Source organism: Eleginops maclovinus, chromosome 5, assembly GCF_036324505.1.
Source record: "Eleginops maclovinus isolate JMC-PN-2008 ecotype Puerto Natales chromosome 5, JC_Emac_rtc_rv5, whole genome shotgun sequence".
Taxonomy (NCBI): domain Eukaryota; kingdom Metazoa; phylum Chordata; class Actinopteri; order Perciformes; family Eleginopidae; genus Eleginops; species Eleginops maclovinus.
In genome coordinates this window covers 8,923,496-8,949,003 of record NC_086353.1, presented here as the reverse complement: position 1 = coordinate 8,949,003, position 25,508 = coordinate 8,923,496, and the positions used below count along the sequence as shown (strand labels likewise).

At 39.3% G+C, this 25,508-nt stretch overlaps 3 protein-coding genes across 3 annotated transcripts; all 3 read left to right on the top strand.

Annotated features, from left to right (window-relative positions):
* The first annotated feature begins 1,169 nt into the window (after window positions 1-1,169).
* Window positions 1,170-7,613, top strand: arpc1a (actin related protein 2/3 complex, subunit 1A). Its single transcript, XM_063883983.1, has 11 exons — window positions 1,170-1,470; window positions 2,099-2,192; window positions 2,861-2,965; window positions 3,157-3,379; window positions 3,601-3,708; window positions 3,855-3,958; window positions 4,070-4,178; window positions 5,075-5,150; window positions 5,240-5,433; window positions 6,628-6,718; window positions 6,801-7,613. Exons 2-11 carry the CDS (start codon window positions 2,129-2,131, stop codon window positions 6,837-6,839), a joined length of 1,113 nt encoding a protein of 370 aa, XP_063740053.1. The 5' UTR covers window positions 1,170-1,470; window positions 2,099-2,128; the 3' UTR covers window positions 6,840-7,613.
* An 868-nt stretch (window positions 7,614-8,481) lies between these two features.
* Window positions 8,482-14,050, top strand: arpc1b (actin related protein 2/3 complex, subunit 1B). The gene is made up of 10 exons (XM_063884038.1): window positions 8,482-8,734; window positions 9,341-9,475; window positions 10,272-10,376; window positions 10,617-10,839; window positions 10,933-11,040; window positions 11,491-11,727; window positions 11,939-12,014; window positions 12,797-12,996; window positions 13,403-13,493; window positions 13,627-14,050. The coding sequence occupies exons 2-10, from the start codon at window positions 9,412-9,414 to the stop codon at window positions 13,663-13,665; spliced, it is 1,143 nt and encodes a 380-aa protein (XP_063740108.1). The 5' UTR covers window positions 8,482-8,734; window positions 9,341-9,411; the 3' UTR covers window positions 13,666-14,050.
* A 1,006-nt stretch (window positions 14,051-15,056) lies between these two features.
* On the top strand, window positions 15,057-25,044 carry LOC134864018 (monocyte to macrophage differentiation factor 2-like). Its single transcript, XM_063882745.1, has 7 exons — window positions 15,057-16,055; window positions 19,937-20,018; window positions 20,327-20,487; window positions 20,720-20,794; window positions 20,878-20,979; window positions 21,488-21,557; window positions 21,652-25,044. The coding sequence occupies exons 1-7, from the start codon at window positions 16,042-16,044 to the stop codon at window positions 21,853-21,855; spliced, it is 708 nt and encodes a 235-aa protein (XP_063738815.1). The 5' UTR covers window positions 15,057-16,041; the 3' UTR covers window positions 21,856-25,044.
* The last annotated feature ends 464 nt before the right edge of the window (window positions 25,045-25,508 follow it).

Sequence of the window (25,508 nt, the reverse complement as noted above, 5' to 3'; positions counted from 1 at the left end):
TTGGTATTTTTTAGGAGCCACTTTTTTTGAAGATTTACTGGAGATTTTAAATAATGTAAACACAATCCTTACCACTTCCAGCTTGTTTATTAGTGGTATACTTTGGTCAGTTCAATCAGAATCAGAAATCCTTTATTAGTCCCACAGCAGGGAAACATACAGATTAATAACAATGGTGACTACAGTACAAAATACAGCCACCACCTAAATGGCGAGCTATGTTATGTGTCTTTTATATATTAAAAGCATTAATCAAATGTAGCCTGTTTTTTTTCAGACTACCATAGCATCAACTTACTTGGTGAAAACACTGTTCATCATAAACACTCATCAATAATATATTGGCAGGATAATGATAATGTTCTTTGCATTGTATCTAAAAAAGTGCAAACCAATGTCTACTTTAAATACGTGGCGAGCCATGAAATGCTCAGCACATAATGTATAGGTGAAGAAAAGGCCAAATAAGTCTTCTTTAAAAGCCATACTGCAAGAAAGTGCTTATATTAATTGAAATGTAAGTTCAGTGTGGCCTGGAGTGGCTTCAAAGTGGAGGAGCTAAGGAAACAAATAGCTCAAGCAGCTGAAATTATCATCACTCACCACCACCCACCTGCACAATACACACCTACATATTTACATACCAATGTAGTCCACAGATAGTCCGGTATATTCCCACCTTTTTTTCTAGCTTTGTCCTCCTTGTTCTTAGCTGTTCATGTCCAATTATGTCTAAGTAGGCTACATTAAGAAAAATGTGTGCATAAATGGTTTTGCAAAATGCTGATTCATACTGAGTAGTCCAGTGATTAAAAAATACATCCTTACATTGTTACTGCTTAAAGGTGGGGCACCATGTTAGAACATTGACATTATTACATAAAGTAGATTTCAACAAAGGGACCTTGTCCAAGACAGATACTCAAGATCAGGTAACCTAAAACATTTTAAGGCCATTGTGATCTTGCTATTGTTTTATGGCGCTTTCAGGGCCCCTGGGAGTTAATCATTTATCTCAGTTTATAAATCCTGTTACTGTGGTCCTTTACAGACCCTGCCCTGCTAAATTGTATGAGGGATTAGTCACACGATGCACTAGATGGTGGTGTTTTGTAACCGGTCTGGCCACTTTGGATGTTTCTATTTGATCCACTAGAGGAGCTCTTACGCGTTCGTCATAGAGTGTGTGGAGACGTCGATGTGCACTAGCCGAGGATTTTCCACTTGAATGTAACAGCTAGCGTGATGAGGCTAAGCTAGCTGTCAGCCAGGCATCCACGGGTTTTGCTGCCGAGTTAGCTACCGGATGCTCCCGGTCATATCCTACTGGCCGTCTTGACATTCCCTCAACATTCCTGGACGAATTCGTGTCGACTGACCAGAGTCCGCGAATTCAGTTCCATTCCCGATCTAACCTTTCCCCGCTAGCGTCATTTAGCTTGCCGGCTAACGGAGAACCGTACTGACTAGGTGAGTTAGCAAGCGGGCTAGCGGAATGTACGGCTAATAGTGTAGCAGCTATCATCGGGAGTAAAGTCATCTCCTCCGAGGAAAAACCGGGGTCTGACATAGTAAAGAAAGGCCTCCTGGGCACAGTGAATAGCAACACGTCTATCTATTTCTCAAAATCACCAATATGGCTGAAAGGCCTATTTAACACCGGTTAAGTGTAAGCTAGCAATGTTGATTAACTAGTAATGTTTTGCTGTTAACGATTTATAGTAAGACAATTGTAAAATAATATTATAATATTAACTTGGCTATTCAACCCAATTCCACAAAAGTGTTTATGTGTTTCACTGTGGTTACTGTCCAACATTAGCGTAGTAATATTATGTTGGCTAACATTGCCTAGTTGAAGCAGGCTTTTAATGTTTGCCTTTTCTCTTTGGCTTTAGCTAACGTCAGGGCTCCCAGGCTAACAATCTCTTTTACGTTGCGATAAAGTTAACCCATTTTAAAATGTATTGCATCTTTGTATATACGCTGTAATGTGTGGAGCTTTAAAGCCGGTAGAGGAAAAGTTCAGTTCAGCTGTTTTCTCTGGGTGTGTTTTGTCGCTCGTCGCTAAACTAACTTTTGCTGTGTGACTTTGCAGAGCTCCACTTAAGGACCACACCCAGACAAGATGTCCCTTCATCAGTTTCTGTTGGAACCCATCACCTGCCACGCGTGGAACCGCGACAGGACACGTAAGGCTGAAACATTTCCTGCCTTATCACTACCGGAGAATCCGACTCCGGCTCTGTACGAGAAAATAAAGAGGTCCCTTAATGGGGAGAGTCCTGGTCGTCTCATCTATTGCTGCTAAACCTCAAGTAGATCCCTGCATAAATGTTTCTTTAAGCTGACCCTATTGATGATTCACTTGTTTATGTGTTGAATCTCTTAATGTGTTGGGCTCTGATATTCATAAATGGTTGTCATCATGAAATAATATTAAGCTGCTCTTTACTAACAATGACATCTGTTATGATATGGACATATTGTATGCAAATATTTTAGACTCTTTAATTTGGGATTTTCTTTGGAGATATATATATATATTTTCCACTAACAATTTCTCCATTGTTTATTCTTTGTGGTCAGTTGTGTTGTAGCATATTTTTAACCATTAGATAAATTCTATCTTTCATTTTGATTGATCGGTTTTGTATTTTGAAAACAACTGACTGTGACTTTTACATATTTATTGGCAAACAGGAGTGCAACTTCCGTCATGTTTGTAAGATTTTAAAACTTTGACAACTCATTTTCCAGCTTGCTGGTCCAACTTGTTTGAAACTGGAAACTGGTCGGACTTGTTTGTTATCAGTGCGTTCATACTGTTAACCTGCTCGTTTTATCTTTAACGCTGTAGAAATTGCCATCAGTCCAAATAACCATGAAGTCCATATCTACAAGAAGAGTGGTAACCAGTGGGTTAAGACCCATGAACTGAAGGAGCACAATGGACACATAACAGGTATTTAAATAGGCTGCATAAGGCTTCTTTGTATCTATGACTAACACACAAACATGCAAAACAAGTGTGTCTGGTAATGTCATTAACACAAGTTGACAAACTGTCGGATTCTGTATAATAGCTCTGGTGCCGTCATTATACACTGCATTAGTCAGCAAGTCATTACATAATCTCTCTTTGTTGTGTTGTAGGAATCGACTGGGCTCCCAAAAGTGACCGTATAGTTACATGTGGAGCAGACCGTAACGCCTATGTGTGGTCGCAGAAGGAGGGCGTATGGAAGCCCACACTCGTCATCCTCAGGATCAACCGAGCTGCCACCTTTGTCAAGTGGTCTCCGCTGGAGAACAAGTTTGCCGTTGGAAGTGGTGCTCGACTCATCTCTGTCTGCTACTTTGAGTCTGAGAATGACTGGTGAAAATATTTGTCCAATTATTACTATTAGCTGAAATGTATTTGATAAAATTGGATAAATCCTGCAGGAAAGATTTTGACAAATTCATATTTCTGAATATTTTGTTGATGTTTCTAACTGCAGATTTGCATAAAACAGTTACTTTTACATTTATTTCTGGCCTTTTGTGAAAAAATGACAAAAACATAAATATTTATCTCTGCTTTTTCAAATGCTTCAGGTGGGTGAGCAAGCACATCAAGAAGCCAGTCCGCTCCACCATCCTCAGCCTGGACTGGCATCCCAACAACATCCTGCTGGCAGCTGGGTCCTGTGACTTTAAATGCAGGTGAGTGCTGTTAACATTGAAAATTGTCATAGGAAAATAGATGGAGGATTATATGACAGACAACCTGTCCAGGCTCTTCCTTTACTCCATTTGACTTCTGTTTTTAATGCTTCTGTCCTCCCCTCCACTCCCTCTCTGGCCTCCAGGGTCTTCTCAGCCTACATTAAGGAGGTTGAAGAGAAACCAGGCCCCACACCCTGGGGCAGCAAGATGCCATTTGGGGCTGTGCTAGCAGAGTTTGGTGGAGCAGGTCTGTATCTTTGTCTTCAGATGTGTTGGTAAAAAAATCTCTTTCATATGAGTTGCAGTAACCCTTTGAGCTAAACCAGATGTGCCTTGCTCTCTACTTTGTGTCTGTTAGGTGGAGGGGGTTGGGTCCACTCTGTCTCTTTCTCAGCCTCTGGTAACCGACTGGCCTGGGTCAGCCATGACAGCACTGTCACTGTGGTGGACAGCTCTAAGACTGCCAGGTATTTTAATTTCTACCCAAATAGCATTCTTGTTTATGATAATAACCAGCAGGTTTCTCAGATTAAACATGCCCTGTGGAGTAAACAAACAAATGTTATGTATGCACTCGCTGTTACACACCAAAACACCTCTAGGCCAAACTAATCTGTTTAGTCATTTGTCATAAAATGCATTTGCAAAGTTAGGATGGACATGAGTGAGGACTGTGAAGTGTAAGTTAGTGCAAGCAAGTAGAGGTTTTAGAATTGACCTAGTATCTTTTTGTATTTACTACAATGGCAAACAGAAAAGATGATACAATCCCAATGTCCCAAAAACGACTAACCCCTTTCATTAAACTCATCAGGTTTGAATCACAATGTAATAAAAAAAAACATTAACTAGTTGTTTCTTTGACTACATTTTGCTCTATCCTCTGTTTTTGGTCACTGTATGTAAGCCACAATTTGTAATTTGATCATCTACTCTCATTGCCACCACGGTGAGAAAGATAAACAACCCCTTACATAATCACACGCTGCAGGCAACACATTGCAGGTGGTATGAATCGAGATGAACAGGTTCAGTTTAGCAAACCTGAAAACGTTACAGTGAACACAGCCGGGGTTTTTGTTTTTGAACACAACATTTGTCATTTCCCTGATAATATACCACTTGTGAAAAAGTTTGTAGTGTGTGCTGCTGATATTATTATTGATATTATATTATATATTATTATTATATATTATTATTATTATTATTATTATTATTAACAAAAAACTGACATAACAGCAATAAAACAAATCCAAGTTTTACAGGTGATTTATTATACAGGAATGAGGAAAAAGCAGAATTGCAAAGTTCATTTTAAAAACCAGTTGATTCCCAAGATGATAATTAATTTATTTGTGTTTAGTCCTTCCCAGCTGAAGACGGAGTTCCTTCCTCTCATCAGTGTCCTGTTTGTTTCAGAGAACAGTCTAGTAGCTGCGGTATGAATAAACATACACGTTTCATATTTCCATGCCCAAATAAACAGTCACCAGGGATAATGATTTTAAATGAATGTCTGCGTGTTCAGGGCCACGACTGTTGCCCAATGCTGTTCCGCTGCGACGATGGTGGAGCGCTGACATTTGTGTCAAAGCTCGACCTTCCTAAGCAGAGCATCCAGAGGAACATCTCCGCCATGGAGCGCTTCAGGAACATGGACAAGAGAGCCACCACCGAGGACCGCAACACTGCGCTGGACACACTGCACCAGAACAGCATCACGTGAGTCACACTCACCGGAAACAATGCAGGGCAGGACGTGGAATTCATGATCTGACTTTACCTGTTTTTCAGGTTTAGATACTCGCATACGCCCCGAGAAAACCCAAATGTTTCTTAAATCTTTACCTCTACTTGTATGGCAGCCATTGCAGTGTATGTGGAATTTCAACACAAAGAAATGTTGTCAGTAGTTTATAGAATACAATTTTTAAGTAATTTAACTCAAAGACATACCTATAAATAATGCTGCAGTGGTCTCTCACTTTTTTCCAGAGCTATATGTCAGAATATTTTGATTTGAGTTTTTTTGTCTTTGAGTTTTCAGAGTTTAAACAATTTACCAAATGTGTAATTATGTTTAATATGAGTTGTTGGCAGTTAATCAACGTTGTCCCTGTGCCTTAGACTTTCTGTGCATACAGTTTGTGTAACCAGAAGGGATTTTGAATATTAACTATTTTGCAATGATGAAGAAAAAATACAGGCTCCGCTGAGAGGAGTTTGTAAGATTTGTTTCCTCAATGAGTGTCAACTACATATGACAATCACCTCAGGTCACCACGATGCAGGATTTATTGAGGACTGCTGTGTTGTATTGCTTTTAGCTGAGTATGCCAAATAAACCTGCTACTGATAGTGCCTTAAATAGATGTTGTTATGTAACAAAAGTATTGGCTCGAGTAGACGATATTGGAAGCTCAGTGGAGCTCTACATCCTATATTTTAATGTTATTCATTTTCACAGCCACCTATTAATGACTCTTAAGTAACCGTCTACTTAGGAGTTTTAAACTTACCTTCCTTAGCTTAAGCTGATGACTATATGCTCTAAAATTGCTGTAGAGTGCAACCATAACGGTAAGCCTTTACCAATTTGAAACAGAAAAACAGTGCTAAAAGCAGCATGTTGTGGTTTTATTGCAGATTTTAACCATAAAGCCCAATCTAATAGTCCATTGAGGATCTATTTAGGATCAGAAACGTAACTATTGTCAGGGCGGTATAGTGTATATATCATACACACTATATGTCATCATTTTGCTCCTTTTCATAATTTCTATATTTCAGTTCAGTTTTTCATTTTTGTAAAAGACTTTAAATTGCCTTGAGTTGAAAGGTGCTATATAAATACACTTTCCTTGCCTAAACCCCCCTTTTTAAAACTGTCTTTGTGTTTCCATGTCTGATCCATAGCCAAGTGTCTATCTATGAGGGAGACAAAAGGGATTGTCGCAAGTTCTGCACCACAGGCATCGATGGAGCAATGACCATTTGGGACTTCAAGGTAAAAACACACAAAATGCCTCTTCACAGATTGTCTCCGATGTCCTGGCTCTAACTCTCTTGTGGGTTTTTGTTTTCCTCAGAGTCTAGAAGCATCTATCCAGGGTCTCCGCATCATGTGAAGAAATCTCATAAATGAATGAAGAAAATGCAGCAGGCCTCATTTCTCCCCCCCCCGCCGCCGCCGCTCCTGCGACCCAGCCAGTAACACACATAACTGACCACCTAATCATGTCATCTAAAGCACTGATCAGACCACAACACACTTTTTTTGGTGTGTGCCAACACTCTCACACACACTTAAGTACACAAACAGGCATACACTAAACACACGCACACACACACATAATGAGCTGACGTGTGACATCACTGTTGATTTTTTTGTTTGTTTGTTTTTAAATGAAGGTTAACCAGGTGTCAAAGTGGGAAGGTCCTCTGACACGTATTAAAACGTGAAGTGAAATGTGTGTTTTTATGTTCTCTAACCTCCTGTACCAAAAGTTGACACTAAAAGGTGCGTTTTATCCAAAAGTCAGACTGCTTTCCACCTCAGATCAGCCTCAACGTGAGCTCTGAACATCAATGTTTAGTAGAACGGAGGACGTGATGCTTTGCTTCCTGGATGATAGTAAATAATCTCCAGCAGGTGAAGTCATTGTTTTGATTAGGACCCGGGTTATTGATATTCTGAGGTCATGTTGCAGGTTGCTGTAGGGAGCTTTGAGCGTCTGATGGTGGAGAGAGAAATGCAGCTGTCTAAACTCTGTGCGGAGTCACGGCCGAACAGCACTTGGCTCTGTAGCTACTTCACTAAAACCACACAAGATGGAGGATTTCTATGTAACTGATAATGAGGTAGACATGAAATAAAGATGAATTCAATTTACAGAACTCAACTCACTCGACTCTTCTCTTCATTGGTCTTTTCTCTCAGACTAGATGCCTGAAAACTATTTATTAACACGAGGAGAACTTTGTGTGTCAGTTTCTATAATTAGTAACTGAGATTCAGATTTTCTGCTTGGAAATTTTAGTTCCTGAAACATTAGTTTAAAAATGCCATGCGTACCTTGCACTAAAAGCAGTTGAATAACAATCCTGTGGTTTTGTTATTGACCTAATGTGCTCCGCTGGCATTGTTTTATCTTTTATTTGGGTTCCCATATTTGTGTCCGAGTTGAATGTCTTCTTTATACAAAATTGTCCACTATAAGCAGTTAAAGTTCCCAAATATAAGAGAGGCCTTGTAAAATAATTTAGAAAACATGCCGTAATTTAGTTTATTAAGCTTTTTAGTTTGAGCTTAAACGTTTTGTGGGACTTTGTTTATATAAAGCATGAACAGTTGGAGTTGGGAACTGCTCTGATTAAGGAACTACAGCATAACTCAAAATACATGAAGAAACAGGAGAAAATATATTCTGTAGTCAACCCTTTTCTCCTGTCGCCACTGTTTCCTCCCCTTGTCTGCAGTTTACTTTTCTTCCCTCCCCTTCTACTTGTTCCTCTTTCTTTATGCAGAAGTGACCATACGTCCCTCCCCCTTCTTTTTCGTGTCTTTCATGCTTTTTTTCCCCCTCTTCAGTTTCTACTTCCTCCATTTTTGTAGAACATTTTATTGTGTTCATGCCCCTCCCTCACGTCCTAGTTTCACTTGAACAAAAACTCCTTTTTCCTTCCGTGTCAGTTAAAAATGAAACGTTTTGCTTACATTTTTGAACTGTTACACCCATGATCTTTTCTGCCTCAAGTATACGCCTGCACAAACATCCTGTCTCCACTTCAGAGCTTCACTGTACCCTCCTCCACTTCCCCCTCTGACCTCTCCTCCCTCTCCTCGGCTCAACTTCTCTCTTCCTGAGCTCACTTTGTCGTTGGCGTTCGCGTTGACTGGCCAGAGTCCGCGAGCAGAGCACCCTCATCTTTATTTGATCCTCCACCTTCCTCTGCCTCTCCCTTCTTTCTCTCTCTTCATCAGAGCAGCTATTCACCCATTCATCTCGCTCCAGCCCTGAGGGTAAGTAGCCTAGAAAATATTTAACAGTTGACTGAGTATGTTTAGACATGTCAGTAACACACACACACACACACACACACACACACACACTTTGTGAGTCTGATGCATTTTAAAGGAGAAAAGCTAAAAGTTTGCAACAGGCACTCTAACACACACACACACACACACACACACACACACACACACACACACACACACACACACACACACACTCAATAAGGAAATATAGATGTGGGTGTCATTGTGTAGAGATTCTCTCTGATTAGGGCAAGTAATGTTATAACAGGCTCTGATGGAGCTGTGTCTCTTCATTTCCTGGGTGTGTTTTCTCACTGTAAAGTGTTTGTTTGGGGCATGTGTGTTACCCTTGACCTGCATCATTCCTGTCATGCCTATGTGAGTCTGGATTTTATTAACTCAACCTGAGTGAGATAAGTTCAGTGTGGTTTTGTATGCACAGAGGGTTAAAGATCAGCTGATGTTATTTTACTCCTCAAAGAACCATAAATAGTCTGATCTAACTTTGTATCTTGATAATTATTTAGTTCATTTCCCTTAGTTTAAATTCATTTGTGTTTTTTCCGCTTTCCACTTCTGTTTTTCTAGACTTAACTGTTATCTCCCAGCCGCTGGTTCCTCAGACCCCTTCCTGGGTTGTTTCTAACATCTGATTGGTCATGGCGTACCACAGTTTTCTGCTGGAACCAATTAGCTGTCATGCCTGGAACAAAGATCGTACCCGTAAGTCTGCTCGCCGTCTCTGATTGGTCACTGGGGTTTTTATTTTAGTGAGTCTTCTCCTCTCTGAACTGCTCACAGCTTTAATCACATACATCATGGAACATCTTGCTTCAACTACAGTCTGGGCCAAAGAACAAGAAGTGTAAGAGTCGGAGGACTGTGATTGGCTCCCAGGTGGGAGAAGGTATTTCCTGTTTCCTGTAACAGTAAGGGTGGTGTCTACAGGCCTTTCTAAGAGGCTCTTGTGCTCTGTCAGCTGCAGGAAACCAATGCCATATTGGGCTGTTCATGATCAGAGCTTTGGTTTCTGGGCAAAGCGGATGTTACAGACTAATGTGGTCGAGTCATAGTCATACAGATGTAGTTTCCCTCAACTTGTAAGCTGCATATTTAAGTTTGCTCAGCTTGCAGGCAGAACACTCTGAAAAACTGCACAGTAAAGTACCCACACTGCTGCTCTTGGACAAACACTGCCTCTGACTCATCTGCTGACTAAAACATGTGCAGGGTTTGCTACATTATTATAGGAAGGTTAGAGTTCTCACACATTGTCTATTTAAAGATACCATGTGTCTGTGTGCTGCCTTAGGCAGATACATATTAAATCTCTCTAGATTTCTCTTTTTTCATGCATCCTGTCGGCTGTTTGGTGTTCCACTCCACTGATCCGCCTCTCAATCTCCCCCGTCAATCACTTTATCCTCACACTGATGAATTCCCTTTTTCTGTGTAACACTGATTTGCAGAACTTTCTCTGTTGAAGTGCAGTGTATTTAAATATGTTTCTGTTCTATAGAAATCGCCTTGTGCCCCAACAACCACGAGGTCCACATCTACAAGAAGGATGGGACCAAGTGGAACAGGATACATGAGCTGAAGGAGCACAATGGGCAGGTGACAGGTGAGACACAAACACAAATACCTTTTCCAAAATGAGGCATTCAGATGTGAAAGGCGAGCTAATGCCCCAAGACGTAGAATCATTGGACAGGATATATTTTCAGGCCTTAAACCAAAAATGCCTACAGTAAAGGAGAGCAATCGTCCCATGTAACACAGTTTTGAACTAGTCCTTTAATTACAAATCATCATCAAACATGCACAGAGATAAGATGTGAATAAGAGTGTCTTTCTCCTGCAGGTATCGACTGGGCCACAGAGAGTAACCGTATAGTTACTTGTGGAGCGGACCGTAATGCCTACGTGTGGACCCTGAAAGAAGGCGCATGGAAACCCACCCTGGTGATCCTCAGGATCAACCGTGCTGCCCGCTGTGTGAAGTGGTCGCCGAAGGAGAACAAGTTTGCTGTAGGCAGTGGCTCACGCCTGATCTCCATCTGCTACTTCGAGCAGGAAAATGACTGGTGAGGTTTTAGAGGATAGCTCATTGCCACTTATTTACATGGTAGGCTGCATTTAATTAATATAAACCATATGCTTGTTGTTGTTATTTATAGGTGGGTGTGTAAGCACATCAAGAAGCCGATCCGCTCCACCATCCTCAGCCTGGACTGGCATCCCAACAACATCCTGCTGGCGGCTGGATCCTGTGACTTCAAATGCAGGTATGAGTGAATCAAATATGTGTTCATGCACCTCCACATTTTTCTTTATCTCTACATTTATGCCAACCATTCCAGTGTCTGTTGAATTCCAACACAGAGAACAATTATATAAAAAATAATAATTTAACTCAAAGACATACATATAAATAATAAAACAAAATGATAATGCCGTAGTGGTCTCTTCATTTTTTCCGTGGCTGTATAACGCATAACTGTGGTTGAGCATTATATTGATCTCGTATTTATATCATGATATGAGACTAGATGTCGTTTAATTTTACAAGTGTCATAGTTTCCTGCATTTAGCAGTTTTCTTTGCCCCTATTTTTTTATTTTTAAATCTTCCTTTTCTGCACATCCAACTCTTAATTGGAGGTGCAGACATCTATAGTTTTGTCTTCTTTGCCTTCTTTTTTCTTCTTCCCTCACCCCTCTTGCCCTCGCCCACAGGGTGTTTTCAGCCTACATTAAGGAGGTGGAGGAGAAGCCCGGCCCCACTCCCTGGGGCAGCAAGATGCCGTTCGGAGAGATGTTGTTTGAGTCTAGCGAGTCTGGAGCAGCAGGTCAGACCGCGGCTGGAGGCGGAGGATGGGTGCACGGTGTGTGTTTCTCACACTCCGGCAACCGTCTGGCCTGGACCTCGCACGACTCTACTGTGTCTGTCGCTGAGGGAGGCAAGACCAGCACGTAAGAGAGAGCGGGGCTACATACCTGTGTGTGTGTGTGTGTGTGTGTGTGTGTGTGTGTGTGTGTGTGTGTGTGTGTGTGTGTGTGTGTGTGTGTGTGTGTGTGTGTGTGTGTGTGTGTGTGTGTGTGTGTGTGTGTGCGTGCCTGTGTGCGCGCGCCCGTGTTATATTATAGGTGTTCACTCCTACTGACCTTTGTTATGCCTCCACAGGGTGAACAGCCTGAGGTCTGAGACCCTTCCTCTACTGTGTGTCACCTTCATCACTGAGAACAGCATAGTAGCAGCTGTGAGTATACAGTAAATATCCAACATTTTCTGAAAATATTCAGATGTTAATCCGTTTTTATTTTATTTCATTCACATTAAGTTATGTGTCTGACTCACCTATTGAGGAGCTGCACAATATTTACATATCATATATTAAAAAGCTAAGTAGGTAGAGGCCTTCATTTTTATGTTCCTTTACAATGGCCAGTATTGTACTTTGATATCTTTTATAAAGATAAATTAACATGGATTATCTGCAACATGCTTAAATGCAGCGTAACAGTAACAAAAGACATCAAGTCTGTGAACATAGCAGTAATGTCAGTTATACAGCAGCATTATAAATCCAAAAGATGCAAACTAAGGCTAGTATCCATCATAAGCCAATGGCCATACAAACCATATCAGTTAAGTCAATAGCAACAGTACCTCTGCGTTTATTGAATTTAAGCTAAATACATTTTATTGCTTGTGATTTCAACGTTTCATTTGTAATAGAATTCATTTCATTTCTTCTTTTTTTCAAAAGCTTCATAGTCTTGATTTAAAACCACTTTGTGTGAACAGAAGATTGGTCATTCTTTGCTTTGGCGCCCCCCACTGGTAATTAGACAAAAACACATTCTTAAAGTTGGGGACACCAAGGTTTGTTGTCAAAATAATCAAAAACATACACTCAATCGCTTTAAGCTTTTTGACTATACCTCTGAAATTACAACCAAAATCCCAAACAGTACATCTAGAGTCATGTAACCGTATTGATATTATATGAAATTAAAACATGTGTTTCTGTTCCTCCAGGGCCACGACTGTTACCCGGTGCTGTTTGTCTACGACGGGGCCAAAGCCAGCTTGACTTTTGGTGGCAAACTGGACGTTCCTAAGCAGGCGGCCCAGAAGGGTATCAGTGCCAGGGAACGTTTCCAGAACCTGGACCGTCGGGCCTCAGAGACCCAGAGCACCGAAAAGGACCTGAACACCCTGCACAAGAACAGCATCAGGTGAGGAGAGAAAATGTAATGCAATTTGAATCTGGGGGTCAGATCCGTCTTTAAAGCTGTTTCGAATTATTTGTGTATTCTGTAGAGGTCAAGGGTAAATACAATCTGATTATGAGATCTGAGAAGCACAAACAGACATGTCTTATCAATGCATTTCACTTCACTTCATGGCAAATTATGGCATGATTTTCATCTCAGGTAAGTTTGAATATAGAATGCTTGATTTGGGAACGCACTCACAGACCATTTTTTAAATACCTGTGCAATTTCCTAAAAGGAAGAAGAAAAGAAAAAAACACATTTGTCTTTCCACATAGAAATACTAAATTATTTGAAAGTATGACCAATTATTTTAATCTAAATACACAACATATTATTTCATGACTTGTTTCAAACTATATTTCAGCCAAATCTCAGTTCTGGAAGGAGGAAGAAACCAGTGCTCTAAGTTTTGCACCACCGGCATGGATGGAGGATTGGGCATCTGGGATGTCAAGGTAACACACATATTGTACAGATCACTAATTAATACATTGATGTGGTCAAATTTGTATTTGCTTAGTATACCTTGTGTATCTTTTCACAGACAATATAATTATAATGGATATTGTTTTTGAATATTTTTTTCAGTCTTTGGAGTCTGCAATGAAGGACTTAAAGATAGTCTGAATGAAGTTCACGTCACTCCGCTCACAGTGCATTAGCTTCTGGAGATATGAAGAAAAACTGCTGCCTTATACACAAAGCTTCTTAGCCTTATTTTTAATCAGGTATTTTTTATATACAATTCAAACGATCAGACTTGTGTCAAACAGTGTTTGTTATCCCTCTGAAGCGCTTTGCTGAGCTTGTTGAACTCAACGCTGTAAGCAGAGGGACGTACCACAGGTCTGGAAACGGTACTTAATGAGTTAGATTAGTATAATCAGAGAGAGCTCCTCTGAGCTGAATGCTTTAAGCTGAAATTTTATATTAATCATGATGAATATGTGTTAAAGCTTATGCTGGTCATAACATGCATTAAATAAATGATTGCTGTTAAAGTGCTCAACAATGCTTGGTTTATTACAGGTGTGTCTTATTTGGAAATGTTGAGGTTTTTACAACATTCTTGATTTTGCATCATTGAGAAACAATCAAAAATTGATATAATTATGTGAGGTTTCAACATCTGCAGTTCCAACAGCGCAAACGCTACTGATGAGGATGATGTGATACACAACTGTCAAAAAGCTCTGAACATTACAGGATTTAGTAAAACACCTCCATATATTTGAAATATATTCTATAAACTTAAATCCCTTGTATGAATACTGCATTTGCCAAAAAGGCAACTAAGTATACTTAAATAGAGCCTAATTTCTTAGTAAAAGCCCCCAAGTCCACTCTACATCTCCAGTTTGTAACTGTCATAAAAAATGTCTAGTCCAGATGACATCACTATGACATCATGAGGGATTATCTTTATTTTATTTATGTAGCGTGTTTTATATGACAAGCACACGTGTTCTTTGAAATAAAAAGCAAACATAATTAGGCAAAGATCATTCATAAAAATAATAAAATTGGTTGGCGCACCATAGTTTATGGCCGCTGTACACAATGTAGGTGTAGTTTCAAACATCGTTAATAGTTTTTTTTTTAAATGTGGACTTTTTTAACATTTTTTGTTTCCCCAATTTACGGTGCCCCCCATGGATGCGCCCTTAGCATTCGCCTATACTGCCTATGCCCAGGGCCGACTCTGATATATTATATGATGATTTAAAAGGAGAAGTGCTATTGCATTTACAAGTATTGTATTATCCCTACTATTATTATAATAAAATAATAACAGGTTAAAGAGTGTAGTTAATGTGTAAAACATTTTATTTGAGAATTGGTATGGTTTCCTTAATTGTTATTATTATTATTATTATTATTATTATTATTATTATTATTATTATTATTATTAGTAGTAGTAGTAGTAGTAGTAGTAGTAGTAGTAGTAGTAGTAGTAGTATATTAACAGGTTCAAGGTGTACTTATACTTATGTACTGTATTTAAATTTATTTAAACATTATTATTTCAATATTTGTTGTTGTTGTTGTTGTTGTTGTTGTAGCGGACTTTGGGGTCACATATCACCATTCTCTGATGTTAAACTTTAGCATCAACTGGTGGGTCCTTTCTCTGGTGTTTTACCATCACTCTGACACTTTTACATATTAACAGTGTCAGTGTGTTGCTATGGAAACTTAGAATATTAGGAGTACGTTTGCAAACGGTTTTCTTGTTGAGTTCCTTTAGCTGGTAACAGCTGGTAACTCACAATTTATCACCAACCAGACTCAAACTCCGTGCCTGCATTGCCACCTAGAGGTAGCACCATGAACTGAAAGAGCACGAACAATTCGCTAAGACATTTCCTCAGCCCCATGAATCAGTCCGTCAGAAAATGATGTGGCAGCCCTCAGTGATGAAAAACAACCTCCTCACCGAGTCGTGATGAGGTGAACCGGCGGCTGGGGGGAGGCAGAGAGAAAGCGAGAGACAGAGAGAGAAACACCGATACAGTGAGAGAGAGTGAGTGAGAGAGAGAGAGAGAGAGAAAGAGAGAGAAAGAGAGAGAGAGAGAGAGAGAGAGAGAGAGAGAGAGAGAGAGAGAGAGAGAGAGAGAGAGAGAGAGAGAGAGAGAGAGAGAGAGAGAGAGAGAGAGAGAGAGAGAGAGAGAGAGAGAGAGAGACCACCAACATCTACGCCACCATCGTGTGCAGGGAAAGCGGCTGTCCCCCTTTAGAGACCATCCATCCCCGACGCCCACACTTCCGGGAGCCTCTGGAGGCAGCTGGGTCAGGATGCGTCTGTCCCCTCTCGGTGCTGCTGCTTGAGATGAAGACAAGACGTCGACGTGTTCCAGGGTGAAACGGCGTTACATCACGTTACATTAGAAGCTACACGTTACAATCCGAGCACAACTGATCACACCGCGGCGGGTGTTCGGGGTCCAGGCTTTAGCCATATACTGTCTGTCTGCTGTCAACTGTTGCTGATTTCCACTGTAAATGAATCTTATCAGGTAGGTGAGACCTCTTCATCCCGCGGATAATTAAAAGTATGAGTAGGAACCGCAGATACAGTTAAAATAGGCTATGTATCATAATGCTGCTGATAGTGGTTTTGAGGATGGTGATGATGATGATGATGATGATGGTGATGATGATGATGATGGTGATGATGATGATGATGGTGATGATGATGATGGAAGGGTTTGAAAACGAGCATTAAAAACAAATGTAAACCCTATTTCAACATAGCTTAATATCTGATGGTGTAATAATCGTGTAGCTCAGGGTTTATTATCCTGACAAGCCTCATTATTATCACACACACACACACACACACACACACACACACACACACACACACACACACACACACACACACACACACACACACACACACACACACACACACACACACACACACACACACACACACACACAAATACACACACCTTCCACTTCCCTCATTCTCCTCATCTTGGTCTCTTCTGTGTTTTCCCTTTCTTATTGCACTCTTTCTTGAAACAGTTAGCAGGCCACACAAACATATGTTTGGACGTACACATCAAAGCTCTAGCTCCAGGCTGAGATGTGTATTATTTTTTGGAAGAGGTCAAACAGAGTAGAACTGGATGGCACAATTATTTTCATCACCTATTAATGTGCTGATAATTGATTGCTTTGTAATGTGTGAGAAAATAGTACAGAATGTGCATCACAGGCTCCCAGAGCTCAGGAAGACATCTTTAATTGTCTTGTTTTTCCACTCAGCAGGCCACAACCCAAAAATATTACATTTAAACTGATTTCAAACTGCAATCTGAGAAGTTGTGAAGTTCTGAGAAATGTTTGTGATATGTTTGCTTGAAGAACAGGTGGAACTATTCTTTAGTTATCAAAAACTGTCACAGACCACACTGATTGATTTTAAACTCAAGTGCTTTCCGTTCATCCAGTGATAAACCCCCTTAAGTCATGCTTAAAACTACATATAGAAAACCGTTGTATACCAAGTCTGGGTTCAGTCTGCTGTCATGTACTATAGACTGAGGCTGTATTTTTGATTATATATTTAAGTTGTTCTGCACAAGTACACAACTTATATATGTAGACTTCTTTAAGATAACTAATGTTTATTATTTTGCTGAACAATTTTTGCCTTATCTTAATTCAAAGCTTAGACTGCAGCTTAATAATACATTTATTATTCAATAGACAGAAGAGTTATCCATATCCACATAAGAGTTATTACATATTATGATTATCATTACAGATGTTTAATCTAGAAAAAGTGTAACTACACTGGTTATTGTTTAATTTCTTAAAATGTCAACATCTATGTTTTTTGTGTGTTTTACACCACTAGAAAATGTCTCCAACGTGTCATTGCCACTTTCTCTATTCAATTTGGTAATTCTACTCTTACAATAAATGAAATGGTTCACACATTAATCAGCAATGGAAACAATCATATTTACAAATGTCATGTCCAAAGTCCTATCATTTCTATCACTCAAATCAAATGATTGTTTTTCTTTCGCCTTTTAAGCATGTTCCTTCCAATATCTGAAATATTGCTGATGACTTGAAGATTAACAGATTCATTTATATTTGAAACAGTTGCAGACTAATAAATGATTCATCAAATTTATTAAGCTTTTTTTTTCTTTACCAACATTCCTTTTTAACAAACCATACTTTAACAAAGACAAGTAGCTAGACCATAAAACAGGCTGCAAGATTAATTCATGTTCACCATTAACTGGACTGAGGTTTCAGTATTCACGGTTCAGTAAGACAATAAGAGCGTTCCTTCTGTCCGTCCTGCTGTCGAATGAGAAGAGTTATCATGATGTTTCTGCAGCTCAGCTCCTCTCTGTCCACTTAGTGTGTCTCTCTGCCTGGCCTCTGGCCTGATAATTATCAGCCAGCTTGATAAAGTCATTAATGAGCCGGCCAAGCCTGCTGGGCCTGGCACTGACACACACACACACACACACACACACACACACACACACACACACACACACACACACACACACACACACACACACACACACACACACACACACACACACACACACACACACACACACACACACACACACACAAACACACCAAAGTGTTGGATGCAGGGCTAGGATGCCTTATATTTGGGACAAGACAGCATTCCTATCTGGCCTGGGTCAGTTAATATTAATAACTCTGAATGACAGATACTCTAAAAGACTATCGGAGGAACAGGAGTACAATGTAGAGGACAATGTTTGTTCCTATCATTATATTCACTTGTGAGGTGGATTTTCTTCAGTTTTACCTCTACAACCAACTACAGAAGGATCAGAAGTGTTATATATGAGATTTAAAAAAGGTTGGAAAAAGCTAACATGTAGGAGGAGAACATCATGTTCTACCGTTTCACGCTGTTGCACAACAACACAGAGATATAAAGTGGACACATTTTAAGGGTGATATTATTCCACTCTGAATCATTTGTGAATTTCTTTATTGAGAATTTCAACTCCCTCCCTGAGGAGACAGCACATAAATGCACAGCTTATTGGAAGTATTTAAATTTCACTACATGGATGATGCTGTTGGGTGTTGAAGCTTCTACCATTGGCTGAAACATTACTGAAAGAATGAATCGATTGTCCTGTGCTTAAATATACATACATAAATAGATTTTTTATTTGAGTGGTACTCCCTTAGGTTCCTTCCCGTTTCTCCATTTGAGTCCCAGCTATCTGAAAGTGTTTGTGTTAGAAAGAGACAGAGACATCGCTAAATTTAGGTCTCTTATGAAATCTGGCTCTGCAAGATGTAGCATAAAAATAGGGAGGGGCTGTGGTTTGTGAATGTATGTGCGTATCGTTGTGTGTGTGTGTGTGTGTGTGTGTGTGTGTGTGTGTGTGTGTGTGTGTGTGTGTGTGTGTGTGTGTGTGTGTGTGAGTGTGAGTGTGAGTGTGAGTGTGAGTGTGAGTGTGAGTGTGAGTGTGAGTGTGTGTGTGTGTGTGTGTGTGTGTGTGTGTGTGTGTGTGTGTGTGTGTGTGTGTGTGTGTGTGTGTGTGTTCATGGACGTTTTTGTCCGTTTGCTTTCCTGCATGTTAATTGAATCATCGTGGAACAATAGAAGAGACATGGTCATGCAGCAGGAAAGGGAGATGGGAGAGATGAGCAAAGAAAGATGAAGGAAACAAGGAGTTTTCTACAGTGGGAGAGAGAGGGAGAAAAGACAATCCCTGCTCGGAGGTTTCCATGACAACAGTGACATCACTGATGGGGTGCTACCTCCTGAGCTGTTTATTTGGGTGTCTGTTCAACAGGACATTTATGTATGTGTGTATGTGAGCATGTGAGTGTGTGTCTGTGTGAGTGTGTTTGTGAGTGTGAATGTCTGTACATGTGAATTGTTTATGAAAGCGATCATCAGGACAAAACCTCTGCCGGTTCAGTCGGTCCGTGGTTACTCGTCTGTTGCCAGGCAACAGCAGTCATGGCAACAAGTTGAAGCATGATCTAGCGTTGCTAAGCAAAAGGACAGGATGGGGTGAAGTTTTATGAGCATGACCACCACTGAGATACAAATGGATACAAATATTAATGATTTTGCACGTGGTTTTAGGACATCATGAAGAAAAACATTATACTCCTTATGATACCATAGGAAACACACATATTCTGACCCCCCCCCCCCAATTATTGAGTTATGTATATCTCATCACAGTGTCAGTAATATGAAAACCAAAATATTGCTGTTTGCAAAAAATATATATATAAGTGTGCAATTCTTACGTCTTTTCTAAACTAACGTCTCATTTTAGATTTCTAGTTCAGATGTTGAACTTTTTATGAAAAATGCCAATTTAAATCTGTTCATTTTTGATGATTTCAGGTTTATGAACAACCGTGTTCCTCCCAACAAGAGATATCAGCCCACAGAATATGAGCATGCTGCCAACTGTGCCACGCATGCGGTGAATGCAAAAAACGCACACACACACACACACACACACACACACACACACACACACACACACACACACACACACACACACACACACACACACACACACACACACACACACATGATCATTAACCCTCACACAGATGAAATGACACACTCAGAGGAAACAGGAGACAAATCAGGCACAGTTACATAACAGACAGATGAGAGGCTCCTCCAGATTCTGTTTAAACTACACCTACACCAGGCACTAGTTTTCAGTTCATCCTGCATGTTTATCTGTTTCTCATGTTTAATTTATGTTATGCATTCATTTAGTTATGGATAATCCCCAGCCTGCTGGGCAGCTCATTGTTGCACTTCCAGTCAGAGGACCAATGGGAGCGGCTGTCGGCCTGGGTCTATGGGGCGGGGCTCAGCTCCCTCTTCATCATCTCCACCCTGTTCCACACCGTGGCCTGGAAGAAGAGCCATCTAAGGTACGCAGACACCTAAAAACACAAATAAAAAAACAATACTTGGACCTGATTTTAACATTCCAGATTATATTTATGGTTAAGGGATATAACAAGACACTGCACCACTTTCTTTAACTATTAAGATACAGCAAAATACATGTCTTGTATGTATTTAAGTTCTAAAACACACTGATGCTACATGTATAAACATTGTCACTCAGTTGTCCTGAGGCTGTTTGGTCTGTCCCTTCAGGTCTGTGGAGCACTGTTTCCACATGTGTGACAGGATGGTGATCTATTTCTTCATTGCTGCCTCCTACGCCCCTTGGTAAGTGATCTAGCCTGCTATTTGGATATATTTGTGTGTATACTGTATTTGTTGTTTATGCTTTCCTCTTCATTGTTTATCAGGTTGAACCTGCGGGAGCTGGGTCCCTGGGGGTGTCACATGCGCTGGCTGGTGTGGGTCATGGCGTCTTTTGGAACCACCTATGTCTTCTTCTTTCATGAGAGGTCAGTTCATACATTCATTCATTTACATGTATCCATGTTGGGCTGTCTTTCTATGTATTACTGTTGTCAAAACTTAGTCCCATGAAACAAATTAATCTCAACTCAAAGGTCCACCCACTAGCTTTTCTGAGTTTACAACTGCCTCCAATGATCTTCATCAGCAAATAGAGATGGCTAAGGCTACAGTCATAATTCTTTGCCACAAATTATTGCTTGGAGATGGTTAGGAAGTGTGTACTGTAAGTTAAGGTCAACTCAATTAATCTTTGTCTTTATTACAATAACAAATTTGATTTCTTGAGATATTCTACTTTATCAAGCTTTTTTGAACATTTAATAAAATGCATTACAATTTATACATATAATGTGAAGCAAAAAACTCTTTATAACTCTTTCAAAACTCAAATACCAAAGTCTTGACTAGATAAACATTTTAGGTGCACCATGGTTGACATTCATTTTTCCCAATAGAAAATCCTTTAAGCTAAAATGTTCCTTTATGTGACAGGTATAAGATCACAGAGCTTATCTGCTATATGGTGATGGGAGTTTTTCCGGCCCTGGTCATCCTCTCAATGGTGAGCACACTCATATGCTCTCACCTGAAGTCTTTGAAGTGTTGTCATTTCTTAATGTCTTTAAAACATAAAAAAAATGTCTGCCTCTTTGCAGCCAGAGCAGTCGGGGCTGTACGAGCTGCTGGCGGGCGGAGCCTGCTACTGTCTGGGGATGGTCTTTTTTAAAAGTGATGGCATTGTCCCATTTGCTCATGCCATTTGGCACTTGTTCGTAGCTATGGGAGCTTCCATACACTACTACGCCATCTGGAAGTACCTCTACGCCCAGCCGCCAAATCAGGTCCAGACCTCCAGATGACATCAGCGCTGACCTCACAGGAAGTAGCTCCTGTGTTGGAGCAACTTTAAGAGGGTGATACATGCAGTGTCCCATTTCAGTGGATACCTCCTTTGAAAAACAAGTGGGCAAAACTTTTTCACCAAACAAGAGAGTCAAGCACCACAGTTTCAAAAACTGAAGGTGAATTTAGGTAATCGTCAAAGTAAAGTAAAGAAACATGTTTAACACCAGGATGTTGAACTCAATTGGCCAGAAAATGTATGTACTTTACATAATAATTTTAAGGAAAAAATGTAGTGTGTGGCATGTTCACCTGCTAACAGTATACTAGAGTAATGTTCAATGTTACCAAATGACTTTAATTAATCTAGTTAATAACTGCCTGCCATTATTAACATCATTTATGAGTTGATGAAAACATCTGAACGCACCATGAAGCAATGGATGGCATGCAATGGACTGTAGGATACTGTAATGGATAATGGAAGTTATTCACCAGGTTTTTTTACCCAAAGGACGAAGGGTGCATTTGGAGGAGACTTTGCATCGAGGTAGCCTTTCAGTCTGTTGCTAAAACAGTTCAAAGGAGGCAACCCGTGAACTGGGACACAGCTTTTGTTTTTGTTCAAATCAAACTAAACCAACTTTAGTTAAATATTAAGTTATTTTTGCAGCAACTTTGGTTTCATTCCAATGATCAGGGGTTAAATTACTATTGTAAGTGGTGCATATTCAGATACAGATGCTGAATTGATGACATTGTCTTATTTTCAAGAGGAGGACAATATTTACAATGAGCTGACTCGACTATCATAATTATCTTCTGGACATTATTTAAAGTACCATTAACAGGTTTTGGTTCAATTAACTTTGGAACATCAATAATTTACTATTCCAATTCAGAACCCTAGATAGTATTGTTACTGTTATATAGTTCGTAGTTGTGCTATACACTGTAGTACATTTACTATATGGGTTAACAGCAGTTGCTTCAGTCAGTGATTTACTGTGATTTCTAAATCAAGCATGACTGTGGAATTATTATTATTATTATTATTATTATTATTATTAATATTATTATTATTATTATTATTATTATTATTATTATTAATATCATTATTGTTATTATTATTTATGTTGAACATGCATTTATGGTTTGAGTCTTGGTGACTTAAATTGTGTGCTTCTACCAAAACTAAGTTCTACACAGTAGATTTTCAACCATAATACCTGAATTATAATAATTTACTGTCGTTGATTAGGGTTAGTGAGTTAAGGTATCATCAGTACAATTTATAAAGTATATATTTATCAATGACGTACAGTATATGTTAACTTCATTTATATTTTCTTCTTATGTACTAAAAAGTATCAGTTGATTATCTCCATCATATTGAACTTAATGAATGGGACCAATTGTTAGAGTTTGTCAAAGCTACACGGTTGAACCTCAGAAAGGAAAACCACTGTCTGATCACACTGCCAGAAGACTTACTGCCGTACCTGATAGCACACTACTACCATAAACGTCTCACACTTGAAAGGAAACTGAAGCTATAGTATTGTTGAACAATCTGGCCCAATATTAAGGCATCTCAGGTGTGTGTCTGTATGCGCTTGTGTGCGTGAGAGTGTATGAGTGTGTCTTTGTATGTATCCTATAATATCTGACTCCCATGAATCCAAAGCCTGTAATTGGCTGAGTCTATGTTTACACATGAACGCATGTACCTTGAACACATAAAAAGTATATTTGACATATATATGTACTCTTAGTGTTAAGCTGTATGTGGTGGCACAAAGTATATTAGGTGAGCTTGTATAGTGTGATAAATGTGGCTAGAGGACCAAAAGGTCACACCGTCTAGTATTCAAAGGTGTAAGAGTTTTTTTTAAACTTCTGCTCTTGTTCAACATATTTCTGCTGCTGTCTGTCTCTCAGGATTTGGATCATTTGGGCTTTAACGCCTGTGAAGCCACATTCAAGGACCATTAAAGCTGCTCCGGTTGTTCGGGGCGCTGTCTGCAGCAATGAAAATGATCAAATAGCTTTGAAGCTGCTTTCTTAAGTAATGGCAACACACCATACAGCTTACTACATCCCTAAGTAGGAGAGAAGTCACAAAAGTTTTCTTGAAGCTTAAAATAATATTTATAAAATAACCGAACAGGAGAAAAGCTCTAGGCAGATAGGCTTTGACATACAACCACTACATAGATTTGTCTTTTTAGATTATATTATAAAACGCAAATAGAACATAGATACACTAAAGCTGCATAACCCCTCTAGATTTGCTGTAAAATCTGCAAAATGTGCATTTGGATTTGCATCAAAATACACTGTGACAAACAATAACAATGAGAGTGCAGTAGATATAGAGGTAAACAACTTTGCAATGTTCTTTTATCTATATAACATAACATTTTACAGTAACAACTTACCAAACAGCATATACAACACATGCATTAGTATACTTATTGTCTAAAAGGAGAATCATCTGACAAAAACACGAATATTTCTGCAACATCTTTAACAACACCTGAAAATAACACACAACAATTTTTATTGTCATTATTTTCTTTGTTTTTTTTTTACCATTAGGGTAATTCAATGTCTCAACAAATGTATCATCACTGGGAATTTACATTTTTCACACTGGATATCTCAGTTTGGAATGACAGTCTTCAGATAGATTCTCAAATTTAAATTACTTTTTAGTATTTGAATTAAGCGTTTACATGAGCCTCTGAAGAAACACCAAATGATTGAGTGTTTACAGTTTTGGAGTAATCTGGAGTAATAGAGCCAGTGCTCTACAGGCAGGTTGGTGACGGTGAAATTAAATATTTAAAGATTTTACGTGTGTCTGTCTTGTCTTGGTTATGATATCTGTCTCATTCAGACATACAGTGCCCACCTGACTTTGTATAGAGTTTTATAAACTCTCCATGAAGCCGTCATGGACCCTCTGTACATTGTTAATAGACGCTCTGTGATTGTGGAGCTGCTGACTCTGTTCTCAGTGCTGCTGGTCTTTTCTTTCTGGTCGTATAAGACTATACTAGCTCATATTCTTTCTCTTTAGATATCATATTGGTTTTTCTTCGTGTCTGTGGTGCTTTGTGCTGTGATACGCCTTTATGACGCCAACAATGCTTTTATCTTTTTCTATTTCTCTTGTAATAAAAAAGCTTTTTCATGCAGTATATATGCCTGGACTCCACATTTTTCTATATTTTATTTTATTTATATATAACAACCAACAACTCAATGCACACAACAACTCAAAAAAATAAATAAAAATGATGTGCATGGAAGGAAATACAAAAGAAATACATAATTGTCTTTAACTATTTACTTCTGTTATTGTGTAACCTTAAGGGAGAACATTTCGAGAAGGAAAAGTATATAAACTTGTCATATACTGTAGCCATTTACTGAGGAATATAGTTAATTGTTTGTATTTGTCAGTTTTGGTCATGCTTATAGTCTCAATATCTTACATAGTTCTCTTTGGAAAAACATGTCTTCAGAAGCTGTTGAAGGTAAGACTTTCTATCATAACAAAAAGAAAACTACAAGTAAATGAAGTATAGCTATTTAGATGCTGTGCATGCATTGTTCATGATGGTATCTTTGGATCATTCAATGATATCTGAATCTTTTGTTT

Bases quoted from the DNA above. Each gene is read 5' to 3' on its own strand.
- arpc1a (XM_063883983.1), top strand. From the start codon at position 2,129: ATGTCCCTTCATCAGTTTCTGTTGGAACCCATCACCTGCCACGCGTGG. The intron at 2,966-3,156 runs GTATTTAAATAG...GTTGTGTTGTAG, and splicing joins GCACAATGGACACATAACAG to GAATCGACTGGGCTCCCAAA. The intron at 6,719-6,800 runs GTAAAAACACAC...TGTTTTCCTCAG, and splicing joins TGACCATTTGGGACTTCAAG to AGTCTAGAAGCATCTATCCA.
- arpc1b (XM_063884038.1), top strand. From the start codon at position 9,412: ATGGCGTACCACAGTTTTCTGCTGGAACCAATTAGCTGTCATGCCTGG. The intron at 11,041-11,490 runs GTATGAGTGAAT...CCTCGCCCACAG, and splicing joins TCCTGTGACTTCAAATGCAG to GGTGTTTTCAGCCTACATTA. The intron at 12,015-12,796 runs GTGAGTATACAG...CTGTTCCTCCAG, and splicing joins AGAACAGCATAGTAGCAGCT to GGCCACGACTGTTACCCGGT.
- LOC134864018 (XM_063882745.1), top strand. The intron at 20,795-20,877 runs GTAAGTGATCTA...ATTGTTTATCAG, and splicing joins GCTGCCTCCTACGCCCCTTG to GTTGAACCTGCGGGAGCTGG. The intron at 20,980-21,487 runs GTCAGTTCATAC...TTTATGTGACAG, and splicing joins GTCTTCTTCTTTCATGAGAG to GTATAAGATCACAGAGCTTA.